Source organism: Taudactylus pleione, unplaced genomic scaffold (genome assembly GCF_031769625.1).
Source record: "Taudactylus pleione unplaced genomic scaffold, aTauple2 ptg000424l, whole genome shotgun sequence".
Lineage (NCBI taxonomy): Eukaryota > Metazoa > Chordata > Amphibia > Anura > Myobatrachidae > Taudactylus > Taudactylus pleione.
The window spans coordinates 131,605-148,894 of NW_028284826.1; the positions used below are offsets into that span (position 1 = coordinate 131,605).

Consider the following 17,290-nt stretch of genomic DNA (forward strand, 5'->3'; position numbering starts at 1 on the left):
AGAGAATAGACAATGCTGTTGCTGCTGCTGATATGACTGTGGGTGATACCAGGTAATAACATTTATTACATTCTGTTACTATATGGGATTATAGTGTTAGTAACAGGAGCACATGATAGGAAGCATTCATGCAGATCTGTGCCAAGGGGACAGGTGGAGCTGCAGCCAATCAATAGCTCTCAGTTTAATTTGCAATTAACTTTGGTCAGGGCACCTGTCTGTGTTAATTAAAAACAAATAAGAATTATCACCTTATCGTCGTTGGGGACAGAACAGAGTGCAAATCCCAGGGACCAGGTCGCCATGGCTCCCAGATTTTGCTGCCTAGGTACCAGATTTTGCAGTGAGGGAGGAAGCAGATCCACATTAGCCCCGGCAGAGATTCTTGCCTATAGTATTTTGGCATTCGTTTCATGCACAGGAGTGCATGTGCTGAGTGTTGCCTATGGTGACTGCTGTGCCTGTGTCCGTCATCGCCTGCGCTGACTCCTCCTGTCTGCCCCATCCTGCGCCGACTCCTCCTCTCCATCCCGGCCTGCTCTGATCCCTGCTGTCTGTCCCAGTCTACGCTGATCCTCCTGTAAGTCCCTGCTGTCTACTGTCTGATATCTCCGGCTGCATAGAGCTCTCCGATAACAGGGTCTATGCGTTGCCAGGTATTGCAGAGCTGCTTCGAAGGGATAGTGATGTGACCACGAAGGGGGGAGGTTTTGTTGTACTTCCTAGCACTACTATTTTATGTGAAATGTGGTCTGTTATTAATGGAGGGTGGAGCAGGGGAGCTGTGCAGAGCAAATAGAGGGCCTCCATTTTACTGTATCCATTCAACTGCGACCATTTTGTGGACTAGTATAGTGTGTATAACAGTTGCATAACACACAGAGCTGTGCTCCTCACTCCTGTAATTTTTTTGGGGGGACGGTGGTCTGGCTCCTACACTTACATCCTGGCTCCTAGACTGTATAAAAATTTGTCAAGCCTGACAGCGGAAGCACAGCAGTGAAGATCCCAACAGGTAAGTATTTTTTCTATTTACTAACGTAACCTCCCCAACCCTAACCCTCCCTTAGGGGTGCCTAACCCTAACCCCCCTCTAAGTGCCTAAACTTAACCCCCCCTTCCCCGCAGCATAACCCTAAGTCTCCCGGTGGGTTGCCTAACCCTAACCCCTCCTTTCCCTAGCCTAACCCTAACCTCCCGGGGGGGGGGTGGTTAACCCTAAGTCCCCCCGGGAGCCCCTAACCTAACCCTCTCCCCCGCACAACTGTCCGCACTCGGCTTACCTTAGATCGGTAAACCGGGTGTCGCGCTGCCGGCGTAGGTCTAATGACAAGCGCCGGGATTTCTATGCCGGTCAGTAGACACTTGCCTGGATTTAGACCGTCGGCATCCTGACTGCATCCCCTCCTACAAGTCCTATCGATCTTCCCCTTCAGAATCCAATTCAAGGTTCTTACACTCACTTACAAAACCCTCACCGAATCCTCTCCCATTTACATCTCTGACCTTTTCTCACTTCACACTCCTGCCCGCCCACTTCGCTCAACAAATGCATGCCATCTCTCATGCCAACTGATTACTTCCTCCCACTCCCGCCTCCAAGATTTTGCCCATGCTTGTCCCTACCTCTGGAACTCTCTCCCTCTCCCTATCAGACTCTCCACCTCTCTACAAATCTTCAAACGGGCTCACAAGACCCACTACTTCATCAAAGCCTTCCAGCTCTCATCCTAACCTGCTGCTCCATGCGTCTTCCTCACTGTCTACGCCATCTGTATCACCCCTGTCAGCCTGCCCCTCCCCTTTAGAATGTAAGCTCTAACGAGCAGGGCCCTCTTCCCTCATGTGCTTCTGCTTCCCTCACTCATACGATCATCTACTCCAAACTCCCTACAAGGGCACCTAACACTTGGTAGCTGACGCCCTGCTGTTTATTTTTGTGTGTTATAATCGCTATTGCAGCAATGTATATAAACTATATCCTTGTCCTGCATTGTTTTGTACTGTAACTCTTTTTTTTCTTGTTTGCTCATTTGTATATGTACTTTGTGAGGCGCTACGGAACCCTTGTGGTGCCGTATAAATAAAGAATAATATATATATATGCGCCACTCTGTGACCCTTCACTCACAGCCCACCTCGGGGTACCTTGCTCCGGTGCCTTCCCAGGAGGACAGCACCCCCAACAATATACACTCTGCAACAGGCGGCATTCGGAGACTTAGATATATATGCTTTGTGTGGTTCGGCACTCAATGTTCCTCTGGTGATGAAGTACCTGGGTGCTCGCACAAGAAATTGTATAAAAGTCCAAGGTGTGCTGTCACAGGACAGGACAGAGCACAGCGCGTCACTCCAGGATTTGGTATATGAATGCAAAATGTATTCAACGTTTCAAGGCCCTTACGGCCCCGTCGTCAGGAAAACAAACACAGTGTTTGTTTTCCTGACAACGTTTTCAAATTTTTTGCATTTATCTAGTGTGCTGGTTGTACTCCATATCAATACGCCAGTATAGAGGATGGAGGGTACTATATCATTATGCTTCAACCTGGCACCTTTTTGATAATATATATATATATATATATGTGTGTAACCCTATTTTACCCTACTTTGTCTTCTGTAGACTCGATTCTCACCTTGTTCGGTTTCCAATCATGAGGTAAGTAAAACATACAAGTGTAATTGGTTGTTATAATTTTAACAAATAAAGTTTTACATCAATTTATTTTTACTTCCCTACATAACACAACACATTGGTAGATCATAGATTACTGACACACGTATGCATAGATGTATGTAATACTGCAACATCAAAATATATTCTCCACAATTATGATTGTATATCAATACTGTAAAAACGAAATTTTATATATATATATATATACACACACACCTCATAGTACCACAGTAAAGATGACCTATAAAGAGTTGTATTGTACCTGGAACCTACATACCCAATTAGTCCCTCTTCCTGAACAACAGATGCTCTATAAATAGTCACTATCCACTGAAAGTCTACACAAGAGCCAGCATCCTCCGATGTTAGGTGAACACTTTGGGCAATAGTTCCTTACTTCTTTGCCGCTAAATAAATATTTGTTGCTGGTATATCTATGGATGCTATATTTAAAGATGACATTTCAAGCTGTTCCTGAAATAGCTACTGAACATAGGGGGTCATTCAGACCCACTCGCGAGCGGCAGTACGCTCGCAAGTGGGTCGATGTTCCCCACTGCGCATGCGCATGACGGAGGGAGCTCCGTCGTGCGCATGCGCGAGACCCGGGGAGCGACGGGCTTCCCATCGCTCCGGGTCTCGCACCAAAGGGGGCGTGCTGTCGATGTTGATTGACAGCACGCCCCCTTTGGTGGGCGTGCCAGGGACGTGCCTGCCAGACGGAGGCGTTCCCATGGGAACGCCTACCGTCTGAAGCCGGCCCCACTGACATCACTAGTGATGTCAGTGGGAGTGATTTTGGCTCTGATAGAGCCAAAATCACTCCAGGGCTTGTGGCAGGGAGACCCTACCGCAGGGTCTCTGTCGCAAGTCCGATGGTCAAGACCATCGCGACCATCTTTTTGGATGCTCGTATATGCTGTTGGTAGTGACCCACAGCTATACGAGCGTCCAGGAGGACGCTCCATTTTCATGGAGGAGGGCCCTGATTCAGAGCGAGCGCTCTGGTCAGAGCGTCCGGCTCTGAATCAGGCCCATAGGTTTTCTTTAATCTGCTACTGAGGTATCACTTAAGCTGGGCATACACGTCCAGATAAATCGCCTGTCAGACCGGCAGACTTTTTATCTGCCAGCCGCAGATGTCCGCGGCATACGCTGTGAGATATCTCGCAGTGTATTAGTCCGACATCTGCGCTCCGCCCCCCGGGGGTAGGAGACATTTCCCTGTTCTATCCATGGGAAGGAACACAGGAAATGCTGTCTGTCGGCCGCAGGCTGGGCATACACTGCCCGATGCGGCCAACATTTTAACTCACAAATATCGCATTGTTCGATCCGGCATGCCCGACCGAGCGATATTTAACCCTTGGTCGCCCGCACACACGCAGATATCGGACGGATCGCCCCGATGAATTGTAGCGTGTATGGCCAGCAGTAGCAGTGCTGCTGAGGTTACTAGTTAGAGAGTGGTCACAATTACTAACTGATTATCAGTGAAATTTCAATTGAAACAGTATTATTCTGTTCCTGTACTCACTGCAACACAGACATCCACGTTTTTCCTCCTTATACATTACAGTGGGTTGAGAGATAAAGGGGTCTATTTACTAAGCAGTGTTAGGAGACAGAGTGAAAAGTGATAAGGTGCCAGCCAATCAGCTTCCAGCCATCATCTCACAGGCTGTGTTTGAAAAATGACAGTTGGGAGCTGATTGGTTGGCACCTTATCACTTTCTTACCACTTTTCACTCTGTCTCCTAACACTGCTTAGTAAACTAGACCCCAAAGATAGGTAGTCACCTCTGTAATTATACACAGTGATGACAGAGGATTCATATCCCCAGTGAGCTATGCATAGTGTCAAAATATAACCTGCTACAATACCATCACATCTATTAGCTAGTCTTTAATGTTCCTTTCTCCTCCCCAGCTCTTACTGGTACTGTAGGGGTTATGCCTTTAGGTATAAACTTTTACCCTCTGATTCTGATGCCCCTTTAAATAGCTCCGGCTCATAATTAGTGCCAGCTGCTGTAAATCAATAACTAGAAACTCTGCCTCCAACAGATGGTTCCTGCCTCCTGCCTGTTTAATATTCAGTCACAGCCCCCCACAGCAGATTGGGTAATACAAGCCAGCGTCTTTGCTACTGGCTTACAGGCTCAATAGACTTCCCCAGCTTTGCTTCTGCTGCAGCTCCGGCTGCAGTCTCCGGTCCTCAGTCAAGGGCGCCGAGAGGTGGGGGGGAGGGGGTACAAATTGCCCGGGCTTGCTGCAGGGGCCCTGTGCGGGCCCAGGTCTGGTACCGCTCCCCCTATCCGCGTGCCCCTTCTCGAATATTCTTTACCTAAGTGTGGAGTGCAATCAATAACCTTCTCTATGGTCATTCCTCACCTTTAACATAACTTATACTAAATTTGTACATATACATATATATATATTATATAGTAAGGACAAGGCAGCGGCACTCAGCGGGAACACTCAAAATAAACGGACACTTCAAAGATAATCCTATAGCATGATCAACGTTTCGGGTTTATTGCAACCCGTCTTCAGGATACACCATCCTGAAGACTGGTTGCAATAAACCCGAAACGTTGCCTTGTCCTTACTGTTTTACTCTTTGACTGGCACCGCAGTTTATAATTGTGGTTGAATGGGAGTGCCGACGCCAGGAATATATATATATATGTCCAAGATAATAATCAAGGTGCACTCACCAGGGACTTTCCATCAGTAGCAAAAAACGTAATTTATTTCTTACTGCATAATCGCAGGTTGTCACAAGTCGACGTTTCGGCTAACAGACGTAGCCTTCCTCAGGACAGACATCCCAAACCACAAAGATAGACCCATGGGTCTAATTGAATATGGGGATAAGTGAAATAGGCGAATTGAATATGGCCCTATATGTCTTAAATGGATGATTTGATGACGTGATTTGGGTTCAGTGTGCAGTCCGATTGAGAAGTATATATATATATCTCCTACCAAAAATATTGCAAAAATACTAAAAGGTTGACATCTTATGTACACAAATTGCAGTCATTGTGCCACCGATCCCATCAGGTACTGTAGAGAAAAAGAGGGCAAGACTGCAGCTTGTGCAATTATTGGTGATTTATAATAAAAGATAACACGATGGCATCCACAGCAATCTAAATACATCCCTATGAGGAACAGTGTATAAAAAATATACATAAAGTATGTGTACTTAATAAGTATATGTATATACAGCCATGGCCAAAAGTGTGGAGAATGACACAAGTATTGGTTTTCACAAAGTTTGCTGCTTCAGTGTATTTAGACCTTTTGTCAGATGTTACTATGGTATACTGAAGTAACATTACAAGCATTTCATAAGTGTCAAAGGCTTTTATTGGCAATGACATTAAGTTTAGGCAAAGAGTCAATATTTGCAGTTTTGACCCTTCTTTTTCAAGACTGCAATTCGCCCTGGCATGCTGTCAATCAACTTCTGGGCCACATACTGACTGATGGCCACCCATTCTTGCCTAATCAATGCTTGGAGTTTGTCAGAATTTGTGGGTTTTTGTTTGTCCACCACAAGTTCTCAATGGGATTAAGGTCTGGGGAGTTTCCTGGCCATGGACCCATAATTTCAATGTTTTGTTCCCCGAGCCACTTAGTTATCACTTTTGCCTTATGTCATGCCAACAGTAAAGCACCCTGAGACCATTCATGTGTGGGGTTGCTTCTCAGCCAAGGGAGTGAGCTCACTCACAGCCATGAATAAAGAATGGTACCAAAACATCATCTAAGAGCAACTTCTCCCAACTATCCAAGAACAGATTGATGACAAACAATGCCTTTTCCAGCATGATGGAGCACCTTGCCATAAGGCAAAAGTGATAACTAAGTGGCTCGGGGAACAAAACATCGAAATTTTTAGTCCATGGCCAGGAAACTTCACAGACCTTAATCCCATTGAGAACTTGTGGTCAATCCTCAAGAGGCTGGTGGACAAACAAAAACCCACAAATTCTGACAAACTCTAAGCATTGATTAGGCAAGAATGGGCGGCCACCAGTCAGTATGTGGCCCAGAAGTTGATTGACAGCATGCCAGGGCGAATTGCAGAGGTCTTAAAAAAATAAAAGGGAATATGTAGTCCCACAACAGCTGGAGTGCCAAGGTTCGCCACCACTGGTCTAGGTGATACAGGAAATAAATGACCCTGATTACAAAGTAATATAATGAGCAATATCTACTGTATCTGTCTGTCTATCTATATATCATACTGTACATACTGTATGCAATATCTTTATAAAAAATAACTGCAGATATACGACACAATACAATTGTATCAATAAATTTAAACATGAAGTAGTAACAGCAGGTATCTGAAGTGCAACAATAGTAATTATATTGTAAATCTAAAAATATCCACAGCTCTTATGTGCACCGTATATATATATCTGAAAGGCAGTGTCTAGTGAAGGTCACCTGATCTAATCGCCAGTCTCTGTTGTCCACTATTGGCCAAGCGGCAACCCCAAAGTAACAGCCGAAGTGTAGTGCTGCCAAACTCCTCGATCCTCCCGGTCTCCGTCCTTCACAGGGAGCTGGCGGCAGATGCTGTATGCATTTATTACTGGTGTTTCATTATACATATTTAAATGTATTTGCCTTTGAGTTGTGTTGCTTTGACTATACAGAAGTTAATTAAGACACACAGATGTTTCACATGATGATGCTGGACTTGGTAAATAAGGAGGTTGGACCTCGTCTTGTTACAGACCTCATTAGGGAAGAAACTCATTAGGGCTTTTGATCTAATTTCCACAGCACCGTACCTGATTGAAACGTAGTGGTGCTTACAAAGACTCTGTTGATAGTGCCGCTTTTTAAGCTATCCGCCTGCTACCTGCTGTACTCTCCGGCTGCTACTTTGGGGTTGCTGCTTGGCCAATAGCGAAGTTATTTATTAATATCATTTTTTATAAGGAAAGTTAAAGATTGTGGCCCTGATTCAGAGCCAGACGCTCTGACAGAGCGCTTGCTCTGAATCAGGGCCGGGCTGTTTTCTTTTTTGAACGGCCTCCTGGCCGCTCGCATAGCTGTGGGTGACCACCCACAGCTTATGCGAGCGGCCAAAATGATGGTCGCGGTGGTCAAGACCGTCGCAACCATCGGGCTTGCGACGAGACCCTTCCGGTAGGGTCTCGTGGCCGCAAGCCCTGTAGTGATTTTGGCTCTATCAGAGCCCAAATCACTCCCACTGACATCACTAGTGATGTCAGTGGGGCCGGCCCCAGACGGTAGGCGTTCCCATGGGAACGCCTCCGTCTGGCCAGCCACGCCCCGGGCATACCTACCAAAGGGGGCGTGCTGTCACTCACCATCGACAGCACGCCCCCTTTGTAGCGAGACCCATAGCGGCGGCTTGGCCGTCGCTATTCGGGTCTCGCGCATGACGGAGCCCCCTCCGTCATGCGCACTGTGCTAACATCAACCCGCTTGCGAGCGGGTCTGAATTAGGCCCTGTGTCTCCATTAAGTGCCTGTAGCTGCTATATATTATCTATCTATTTATCTCTATCTATCTACCTCATATTTATCTATCTATCTATCTATCTATTTATCTAGTGTTCATTATAGCACCCTGCGCCTGTCGCCACTCCCTGGGGTGTTGCTCTCTACTCTGTTGAATCAGTTGAGTGTGCTAGAAACACCAAACTGCTGAGCTACAGACCAGAGTGTGCTAGATGCACCAGAGCAGAGAGCAACACCCCAGGCAGGAAACAGGAACTGCACGGGTTGTGACAGGTGCATGGTGCTAGGATGAACACTCTATCTATCTATCTATCTATCTATCTCTCTCATATCTATCTATCCATCCAGTGTGAGCCCACGGGAACCTATTACATGGACCTCTTTAGGTACCTGACAACACATGCTGCCACACCATCAACCGGCTTTGAGCCATTTATGCTGGTTATTTATTTAATTTAATCCTCACATCAGCATAGAGTATTTCAGGGGTCCTGTCATGTTGCAAAGAGGGGAAAAAGGGGAGACAGGAATCCACAGACAGAGAGTTACTGTAGTAGATGGTGAAGGTACAACGATATAAGCTGTTCAGTAGACTAGTGTTACTCCAGTCCAGTCATCCAGTGCCACCATTTGACCCATTTTGAAGACTTTCCTCTTGGAAAATGGTGGGATTTTTGAACTCATCCAAATAGGTTCATTAAGGATTTCCTTTAATCATGACCTGTACCCAAGCACCAAAGTTCAAAAACCCTGTTTTGGAGTAACGAACTTTCTCTTAGGAACCATGGGAAACTTTCTTCACACGTCCTAGTTCATCTTGGTGATGGGAGGGAGGGGTTGAATTTGTGTGGGAAGAAGGTGGGTAGAAGGATCTTATAATGGAAATTTGACTGAACACTTAGTTGACGGAGTTCAAGATTGGATGGGTGGAATGAATTACCAGTTACTGGGTGGTAATAGTGAACCCTATATGTAGGTGAGGTGTAGTGGCCTGTCATAATGAAGGGACTGTGGTTGTTAGAGTAGATTAGGAGATCTCCATGTGAACATGGTCACAGCTATAATAACAGGATTGTGAAAACCCAATTGCTCTAGTGACATAAACTCATGGAAAAATATATACTTCCCTCAGTCGTAGCAAGACTGACTGGCTGGTTGGTCTAATGTTCTTTCCCTTGCAGAGTGCAACTCATAACATGTAAAATAGCTCGGGGAACGGAGGTGCGTCCGCTTCTAGAAGTATCCAAACCACATGGGAGTGACATGGTCACAGCTGTCCGTGTCCTGTCAAAGACTACACCTCCTCCCCAGCCTATAGGACCTGCAGCCGGTGGTACCACAGACTATACCTTGTCTTGTCATAGATTACATCTCCTCCACCCCCAGCCTATAGCACCTGCAGCCGGTTGTAGCACAGACTGCACCCTGTAATAGAATACACCTCTTCCTCCCCCAGCCTATAGCACCTGCAGCTGGTGGTACCATATACTACACCCACTCTTGTCATAGACTACACCTCCTCTCCCAGCCTATAGCACCTGCAGCCGGTGGTACCACAGACTACACCCTGTGCTGTCATAGGCTACACCTCCTCCTTCCTCAGCCTATAGCACCTGCAGCCGGTGGTACCACAGACTACACCCTGTGCTGTCATAGGCTACACCTCCTCCTTCCTCAGCCTATAGCACCTGCAGCCGGTGGTACCACAGACTACACCCTGTCCTGTCATAGACTATACTTCCTCCTCCCTCAGCCTATAGCACCTGCAGCCAGTGGTACCAGAGACTACACCCTGTCCTGTTAGACTACACCTCCTACTCCCCCAGCCTATAGCACCTGCAGCTGGTGGTACCATATACTACACCCACTCTTGTCATAGACTACACCTCCTCCTCTCCCAGCCTATAGCACCTGCAGCCGGTGGTACCACAGACTACACCCACTCCTGTCATAGACTACACCTCCTCCTCTCCCAGCAGGTGGTACCACAGACTACACCCTGTGCTGTCATAGAATACACCTCCTCCTTCCTCAACCTATAGCTCCTGCAGCCGGTGGAACCACAGACTACACCCTGTCCTGTCATAGACTACACCTCCTCCTCCCCCAGCCTATAGCACCTGCAGTTGGTGGTAGCACAGACTACACCCTGTCCTGTCATAGACTACAACTCCTCCTCCCTAAGCTGGTGGTGCCACAGACTGTCCTGTCCTGCCATAGACTACACCTCCTCCACTATCCGCCTATAGCACCTTCAACCGATGGTACCACTGATTACACCCACTTTCTGTACAGAAATATTACTCCCAGGAGCCTTTGCTCCTCTTTATTATCCTGGTGCTTATGTCATCTAACCACAATGTATTTCTCTCGCACAGGTCCCACTAAAGAAACAGAAATATCTGGAGTATCCCGCGCCCCTGTTTCTTCCCCAAATTATATGACTGAGCGTCACAGTGTTATAAATATTAAGGCTGCATAATACATATCAACAAAAAAGCAAAAGATGATCAATTCTCCGAAGAACGCTACAGAGAAACCAATATCATGTGATGGAGGAGACTTCACAGACACTGACATTTATACACCCACATATCATACACAGTATACATCTACTCATACTAAGGAGGACTCAGTCTCATGTGATGGAGGAGTCCTCACAGACACTGACATGTATACACCCACATATCATACACAGTATACATCTACTCATACTAAGGAGGAATCAGTCTCATGTGATGGAGGAGACCTCACAGACACTGACATGTATACACCCACATATCATACACAGTATACATCTACTCATCCTAAGGAGGAATCAGTCTCATGTGATGGAGGAGACCTCACACACCCTGACATGTATACACCCACATATCATACACAGTATACATCTACTCATACTAAGGAGGAATCGGTCTCATGTGATGGAGGAGACCTCACAGACACTGACCTTTATACACCCACATATCATACACAGTATACATCTACTCATACTAAGGAGGAATCAGTCTCATGTGATGGAGGAACCGTCACACACACTGACATGTATACACCCACAGATCATACACAGTATACATCTACTCATACTAAGGAGGAATCAGTCTCATGTGATGGAGGAGACCTCACACACACTGACATGTATACACCCACATATCATACACTGTATACATCTACTCATATTAAGGGGCAATCAGTCTCATGTGATGGAGGAGACCTCACACACCTTGACACTTATACACCCACATATCATACATTGTACACATCTACTCATACTAAGGATGAATCAGTCTCATGTGATGGAGGAGACACTGACATGTATACACCCACAGATCATACACAGTATACATCCACTCATATTAAGGAGGAATCAGTCTCATGTGAAGGAGTTAATCTACATTCTACTTGTGACCCTAGTGTGGAAGGCTGTGATGTGGACACTAATACACAGTCCAGAAACATGTCTGAGAATTTTACAAGACATTGTGTAAATGTAAGTAGAGCATCAACTTCTAAAATTCCACAGACTGCTCAGGATAGAGACCAGACCTATAAATGCTCTGAGTGTGGAATGATCTTTACAGTCCATTTAGAACTACTTCAACATGAGGCAGCTCATAGACAATGCTTCACTTTAAAAAAATTTTTTTCCTGCTCTGTTTGTGGGAAATCTTTTACCCAGAAGGCCAACCTTGTCAGACATCAGCGGATCCACACTGGAGAGAAGCCATTTTCCTGCTCCATTTGTAAGAAAAGTTTTAACCAAAAGTCAAATCTCCTGACCCACCAGAGAAGCCACACAGGGGATAAGTCCTTTACTTGTTCCGAATGTGGAAAATCTTTCAATTTTAAATCGGATCTCATGGTGCATCAGAGAATTCACACTGGGGAGAAGCCCTACTCCTGCACGGAATGTGGGAAGTGTTTTGCCCGGAACTCAGCCCTTGTGCGACATCACAGGAGCCACACGGGAGAGAAGCCACATTTTTGTTCTGAGTGTGGAAAATACTTCATCACTGAATCGCACCTCAAGATGCATCTGAGGATCCACACGGGAGAAAAGCTGTTTTCCTGCTCGCTGTGCGGGAAGCGGTTTACCGGGAACGGGACCCTCACCAGACATCAGAGGGTTCACACTGGAGAAAAGAGGTACTCTTGCCCCGAATGTGGGAAGTGTTTCACCCACCAATCCAATCTCAAGATTCATCAGATCATTCACACTGGGGAAAAGTTTTCCTGCTCGATATGCTGGAAAGAGTTTGCGGACAAGTCGGGGCTCATTAGGCACCAGAAAATTCACACGGGGGAGAGGCCCTACTCCTGCTCTGAGTGTGGGAAAGGTTTCATCACCAGCTCCAACCTCAAGGCCCACCACAAAGTTCACACGGGAGAGAAGTCATGTTCCTGCTCTGAGTGTGGGAAAAGTTTCACCGACAAGTCAGGACTTATTAAACACCGGAAGGTCCACACGGGCGTGAAACCATATTCCTGCTCTGACTGTGGGAAGTGTTTCACTACCAAATCCCATCTTTTGACACATCAGAGAATTCATACCGGAGAAATGTAACTGCGCCTTTTGCCATTCTGTTGCATGGGAGGTCCTGACTTCCTTGAGTTCACCTTCTAGAAGGAAATTAAAAAATAGTGGTAAATAGACATCTAAGGGAGGTATGGTTCATTAGATCGGACGTGTATTGATCGAACATTAATAGGTCGACCACCTTAGTCAGACATGTAATTTAGACAGACAAACTATAGATCGACCGTAACAATAGTCAGACATTAGTATAGTCTAACGGAACATTAGATCGATATGTAATATATCGAATATTTAAGGGCGACACATCTTAGATCGACAACTAATAGACAATGATCCAAGATCTAACAAAATAGGTAGACATTTATTAGATCGACTATTAATAGATCGACAGTACACAAATAGACATTTCAATAGATCTAAATTATTTAGATCGCCAGCAAATAGTTCGACATATCAAAAATCGAACAGTATTAGATCGAATTTATATAGGTCGAAATTATTTAGATCGACATATAATAGGTCGACATATAATATAGATCGACAAATCAAAGATCGACACAGTTTTAGATAATCCAAATAGTAATACACGCTGCCCGCTAATAGAGCCTCTCCCGACTCTACTTTCAACTGTGGAACCACAGCTCCCAGCCAGCCCTTACATCCATGCAAGCGCTCCTGGCCATGCTAGCCCCCTAAAGTCACCCTTAACCCCTTGTCTCTAATTGCTGGATGCCCCCATGTGCTGGAACGCACCCCCTCATCCACCGCTACCATCCCCGCTAACCTGGACTGCCCTTGGACATGGGCGCATCCGTCTAGTTTCAGACGCTCTCTCTAATAGCGGCTCTCCCCACTCTACTTTCTGTCTGTGGAACCACAGCTCCCAGCCAGCCCTTACATCCATGCGAGCACTTCTGGCCATGCTAGCCACCTAAAGTCACCCTTCACCCGTTGGCTCTAATTGCTGGATGCACCCATGTGCTGGCGGGGATAGTAGCGGTGGATGAGGGGGTGCGTTCCAGCACATAGGGGCATCCAGCAATTACAGACAAGGGGAGCAGGCTGACTGTAGGGGGCTAGCATGGCCAGGAGCTCTTGGATGGATGTAAGGGCTGGCTGGGAGCTGTGGTTCCACGGTTGAAAGTAGAGTCGAGAGAGGTGATATTAGCGGGCAGCGTGTATTACTATTTGGATTATCTAAAACTAATGTGTCTATCTTTGATTTGTCGACCTATTATATGTCGATATAAATACTTTCGACCTATATAAATTCGATCTAATACTGTTCGATCTTTGATATGTCAAACTATTTGCTGTCGATCTAAATATTTTAGATCTGTTCATATGTCTATTTGTGTACTGTCAATCTATTACCTGTCGATTTATTAACTGTCTACCTGTTTTGCGTCGATATTTTTATTTTGTCTATCCTGTGTTTTGCCAATCTTCATTATGTCGATATGCTATGTTTTGATCATATGTAATGTCGATCAAATGGGGATGTCCATGTAGTGTTAGGTCGATCTAGTAGTCATGTCGATCTATTCTTGGTCGTTCTAAGGTACTTGTCAAACAAGATAGTGTCGATGTACGGTAGTCGATGTATGTATTGTCGATCTAACTAAGGTCGAACTAAAGACCGGATACCATCTAAGGGTCCACAGATAAATAGAATCGGTCTTCTTGCTCTGAGTGTGGAATACATTTTATTAGTGAATCATACATTTCTGATGTATGTATGTGGGAAATGGTTTACAGTAGTGTACGTCGTATTGGGCATCGATGAAGTCACCCGGGAGAGAAGTGGCTTGTTGTGCTGAATGTGAGGACCATTTTCCATATTGTCCATGACTTGTTAACAGCAAATTCGTATGTATAAGAATGCGGGTTGTGTTTTATGTAGAACAATACCACAAACCATAAATAAATGAAAAAATTTATTTAAACACTGATTTATCCACATGTTTACTTGACGCTTGAAACTGTCTGAAAATCACAAAAAACTAAATTGACAGAAAAAGTATCACGCTAATAAAATGTTTCCGGTTTACACTTGTAAGTATATAATATATATAATATATATATAATGTGTGACAGGGACAGCATGCTTTCACATGAGGTTAATGTGGAGCAGCAGGGTTGTGCAGAGATGGAGCAATAAACAGCATGGTAGTGAGATCCAGTCCAGGTTTTCTGGGATCACTTGCAAACTGCGAGCAAGGCTAATTAGCAGCACCTGGTATCTGTCTTTAAAGTTGTGTCAGTGCAAGAGCACAATGATCCTGACGGTGAATTAGTCGCCCAGGTTATCGACCCATGGGTGACTAGTGTTAGGGATCCTGAACCTGAGGGTCCACTAAAAGAACTGTGTTGCTGTCACTCACTCTGCTGGGCTGTCTATGCACAGCGAGCGAATGCATTGTGAACTTTCGCTAAGGTATGTGCACTGTGAGGCACGCGCACAATGCATACACACTGCATACCATCGGCAGCAGCGAGAGTACGCATCTTAGCGAGCGGGTCTGAATCAGGCCCTCTGTCTTTAAGGCACCCTAACAGTCCAGGTTGTAAGGATATCCATGCTTGTGCACAGATGGTATAATCAAGCTGACTGAGACAATAATTTAGTCACCTGTGCTGAAGCATGGATAGCCTTAAAATCTGGACTGTTAAGGTGACTTGAGGACCAAGTTTGGCAACCATTGACCTTAATGTTACTGACTGTTTCCTAAAGCCCTTTCCCTGAACAACAAGCAAGTTGAGGAACAGATGGTAAAAAGAGGGCAAAGCGGCATTCTAATTTACACTAGCCACCATGTGGGAAGCCCTGCTATAGATCAGCTGTAAAGTGGGTTGTCCCTTAACACTCAGCACCAGCTTGGAAGCCCTGCTACACATTAGCCACCAGTTGCAAAGTCCTTGAATGTCATTATATGAGGCACAGAGGGCCACACAGGGCATTGTGACATATCGGCTTATATCTTATCTGCATGCTATAATTGTTGACGTTTGTGGCTGCTGACTTCTTTCAGGCTTTGCCATTGTATCTTTGCTCATAGATCACAGCAAGCCATGTAGAAACTGCAGTTTGCAGGAAAATAAGGTTAATATCAGAAAACCAGGCACTGAAACCAACCTGAGTTTTTGTTTTGTAGACAACAGGTGCTTCCTAAATAAAATCAATATCCTGGGTAGTACATGATACTGAAAGATCTCCTGTTACTAGTAATAGAACTTCTGCTTAAAATGACCTGTTGAAAACTCAGATACACACTCCGGGCCTGATTCAGCAGTGAATGCAAGATCACTGCTGATCGCAGATTCCCAATTATCGGGACCCATTCGGCGAGTGTGCAGAATGGGTCCAGCGTAGTCGCACGCAGACCCTTAAATGCTTCTGCCTGATTGACAGGCAGAGGCATTTAAGGGGCGGTGCGGGGGTTGGGTCGGCCGCTGTTCCCGGAGTTTTCCATCAGCGGCCAGCCCAGGATCTGCATTGATCACTGCAGTGTCCTGGGCTCGCAATCCGGCCAGCCTCGGTAAGCTGGGGCTTACTCAGCTGCCCGGTGCCGTCCACCATCGTGATCATTCACCAATGATGGTCGCGATGCTGATCCCAGCCTGTGACCTCTGCATGCAGCTTTGCAATTGCGATCGTTGCTGAACCAGGCCCTCTAGGCTTTATTACAGGGTTCGAATAGATTATCTTCCTCTGCAAAATCTGTAATGATGGCAAAAATCTGTGGATTGCAGTGTTGTTGTTAATGAAGATCTTTTTTCACACATTTGCAACAGTTTGTTTCTAAGCTTTCAACAAGAAATTTCAGGCAGATGACCCATTGTATCATCAGTGGTTATAGCACTCAGAATACTCATTTAAAAAAAAGTAAATAATACAAATATTTTTTGAGCGGAGTTACCTTTTAACTATTCGTCTTAATGACCATTATGTAGGCTAGAAGCTATACAGCAGCTGTCCGAGTGGCAGCTCTCAATTATTTAATTCTTGTAAGTTTAAGTTGAATTTTATAATTCGCTTTTGGTAAGCAAAAATGTTCTTTACATTATCCCTGGGGCTGCTTTATAGATTGCTGTGTTCGGTCCTGTTGAATAAAAGCAACTTGATGATAGAAAATAAAGAGGTACAGAGTTTACGAAGATGTCAATAAGACAGAAGATTGAAAGAGGGGATGGGAGACTAGTAATACTAGCAGCTCTTATACTGTGGGTGCCGTGGGCAGGCCGTCTCAAGGCAGAGTCGCCACCCTCCAGCTCCTCACTCCTCCCAAAGGAACTAAGGGGCCTGAAGGTGCCCTGACCAGCAATGAGTCTTCTACCGGCCAGTTCTGATGGTCCCAGGGTAAAACTCTTTGCTGGTCTGGGCAGCTGGCAGGGAGAGTGGCCTTGAGGGACCTGCACCTTAGGAAGGTGGGGCTGACCCCCAGTCAACCTTGCCATGTTGGGCGGACCGCCAGCCATGATGGTTTACCGGTGAGCGGCGTGCCAACCAGGCCTCCTCCACTACTCACTGCGTTTAATGAGTATGGCATGCTGACG

General features: G+C 45.7%; 1 protein-coding gene across 1 annotated transcript; it reads left to right on the forward strand.

Annotated features, from left to right (window-relative positions):
- On the forward strand, positions 1 to 13,086 carry LOC148506114 (uncharacterized). Its single transcript, XM_088447248.1, has 3 exons — positions 1 to 52; positions 2,627 to 2,662; positions 10,575 to 13,086. The coding sequence occupies exon 3, from the start codon at positions 10,703 to 10,705 to the stop codon at positions 12,758 to 12,760; it is 2,058 nt and encodes a 685-aa protein (XP_088303374.1). The 5' UTR covers positions 1 to 52; positions 2,627 to 2,662; positions 10,575 to 10,702; the 3' UTR covers positions 12,761 to 13,086.
- Positions 13,087 to 17,290: the final 4,204 nt, after the last annotated feature.

Excerpts from the sequence above, each read along its gene's own strand:
- LOC148506114 (XM_088447248.1), top strand. The coding sequence starts at position 10,703 with ATGATCAATTCTCCGAAGAACGCTACAGAGAAACCAATATCATGTGAT.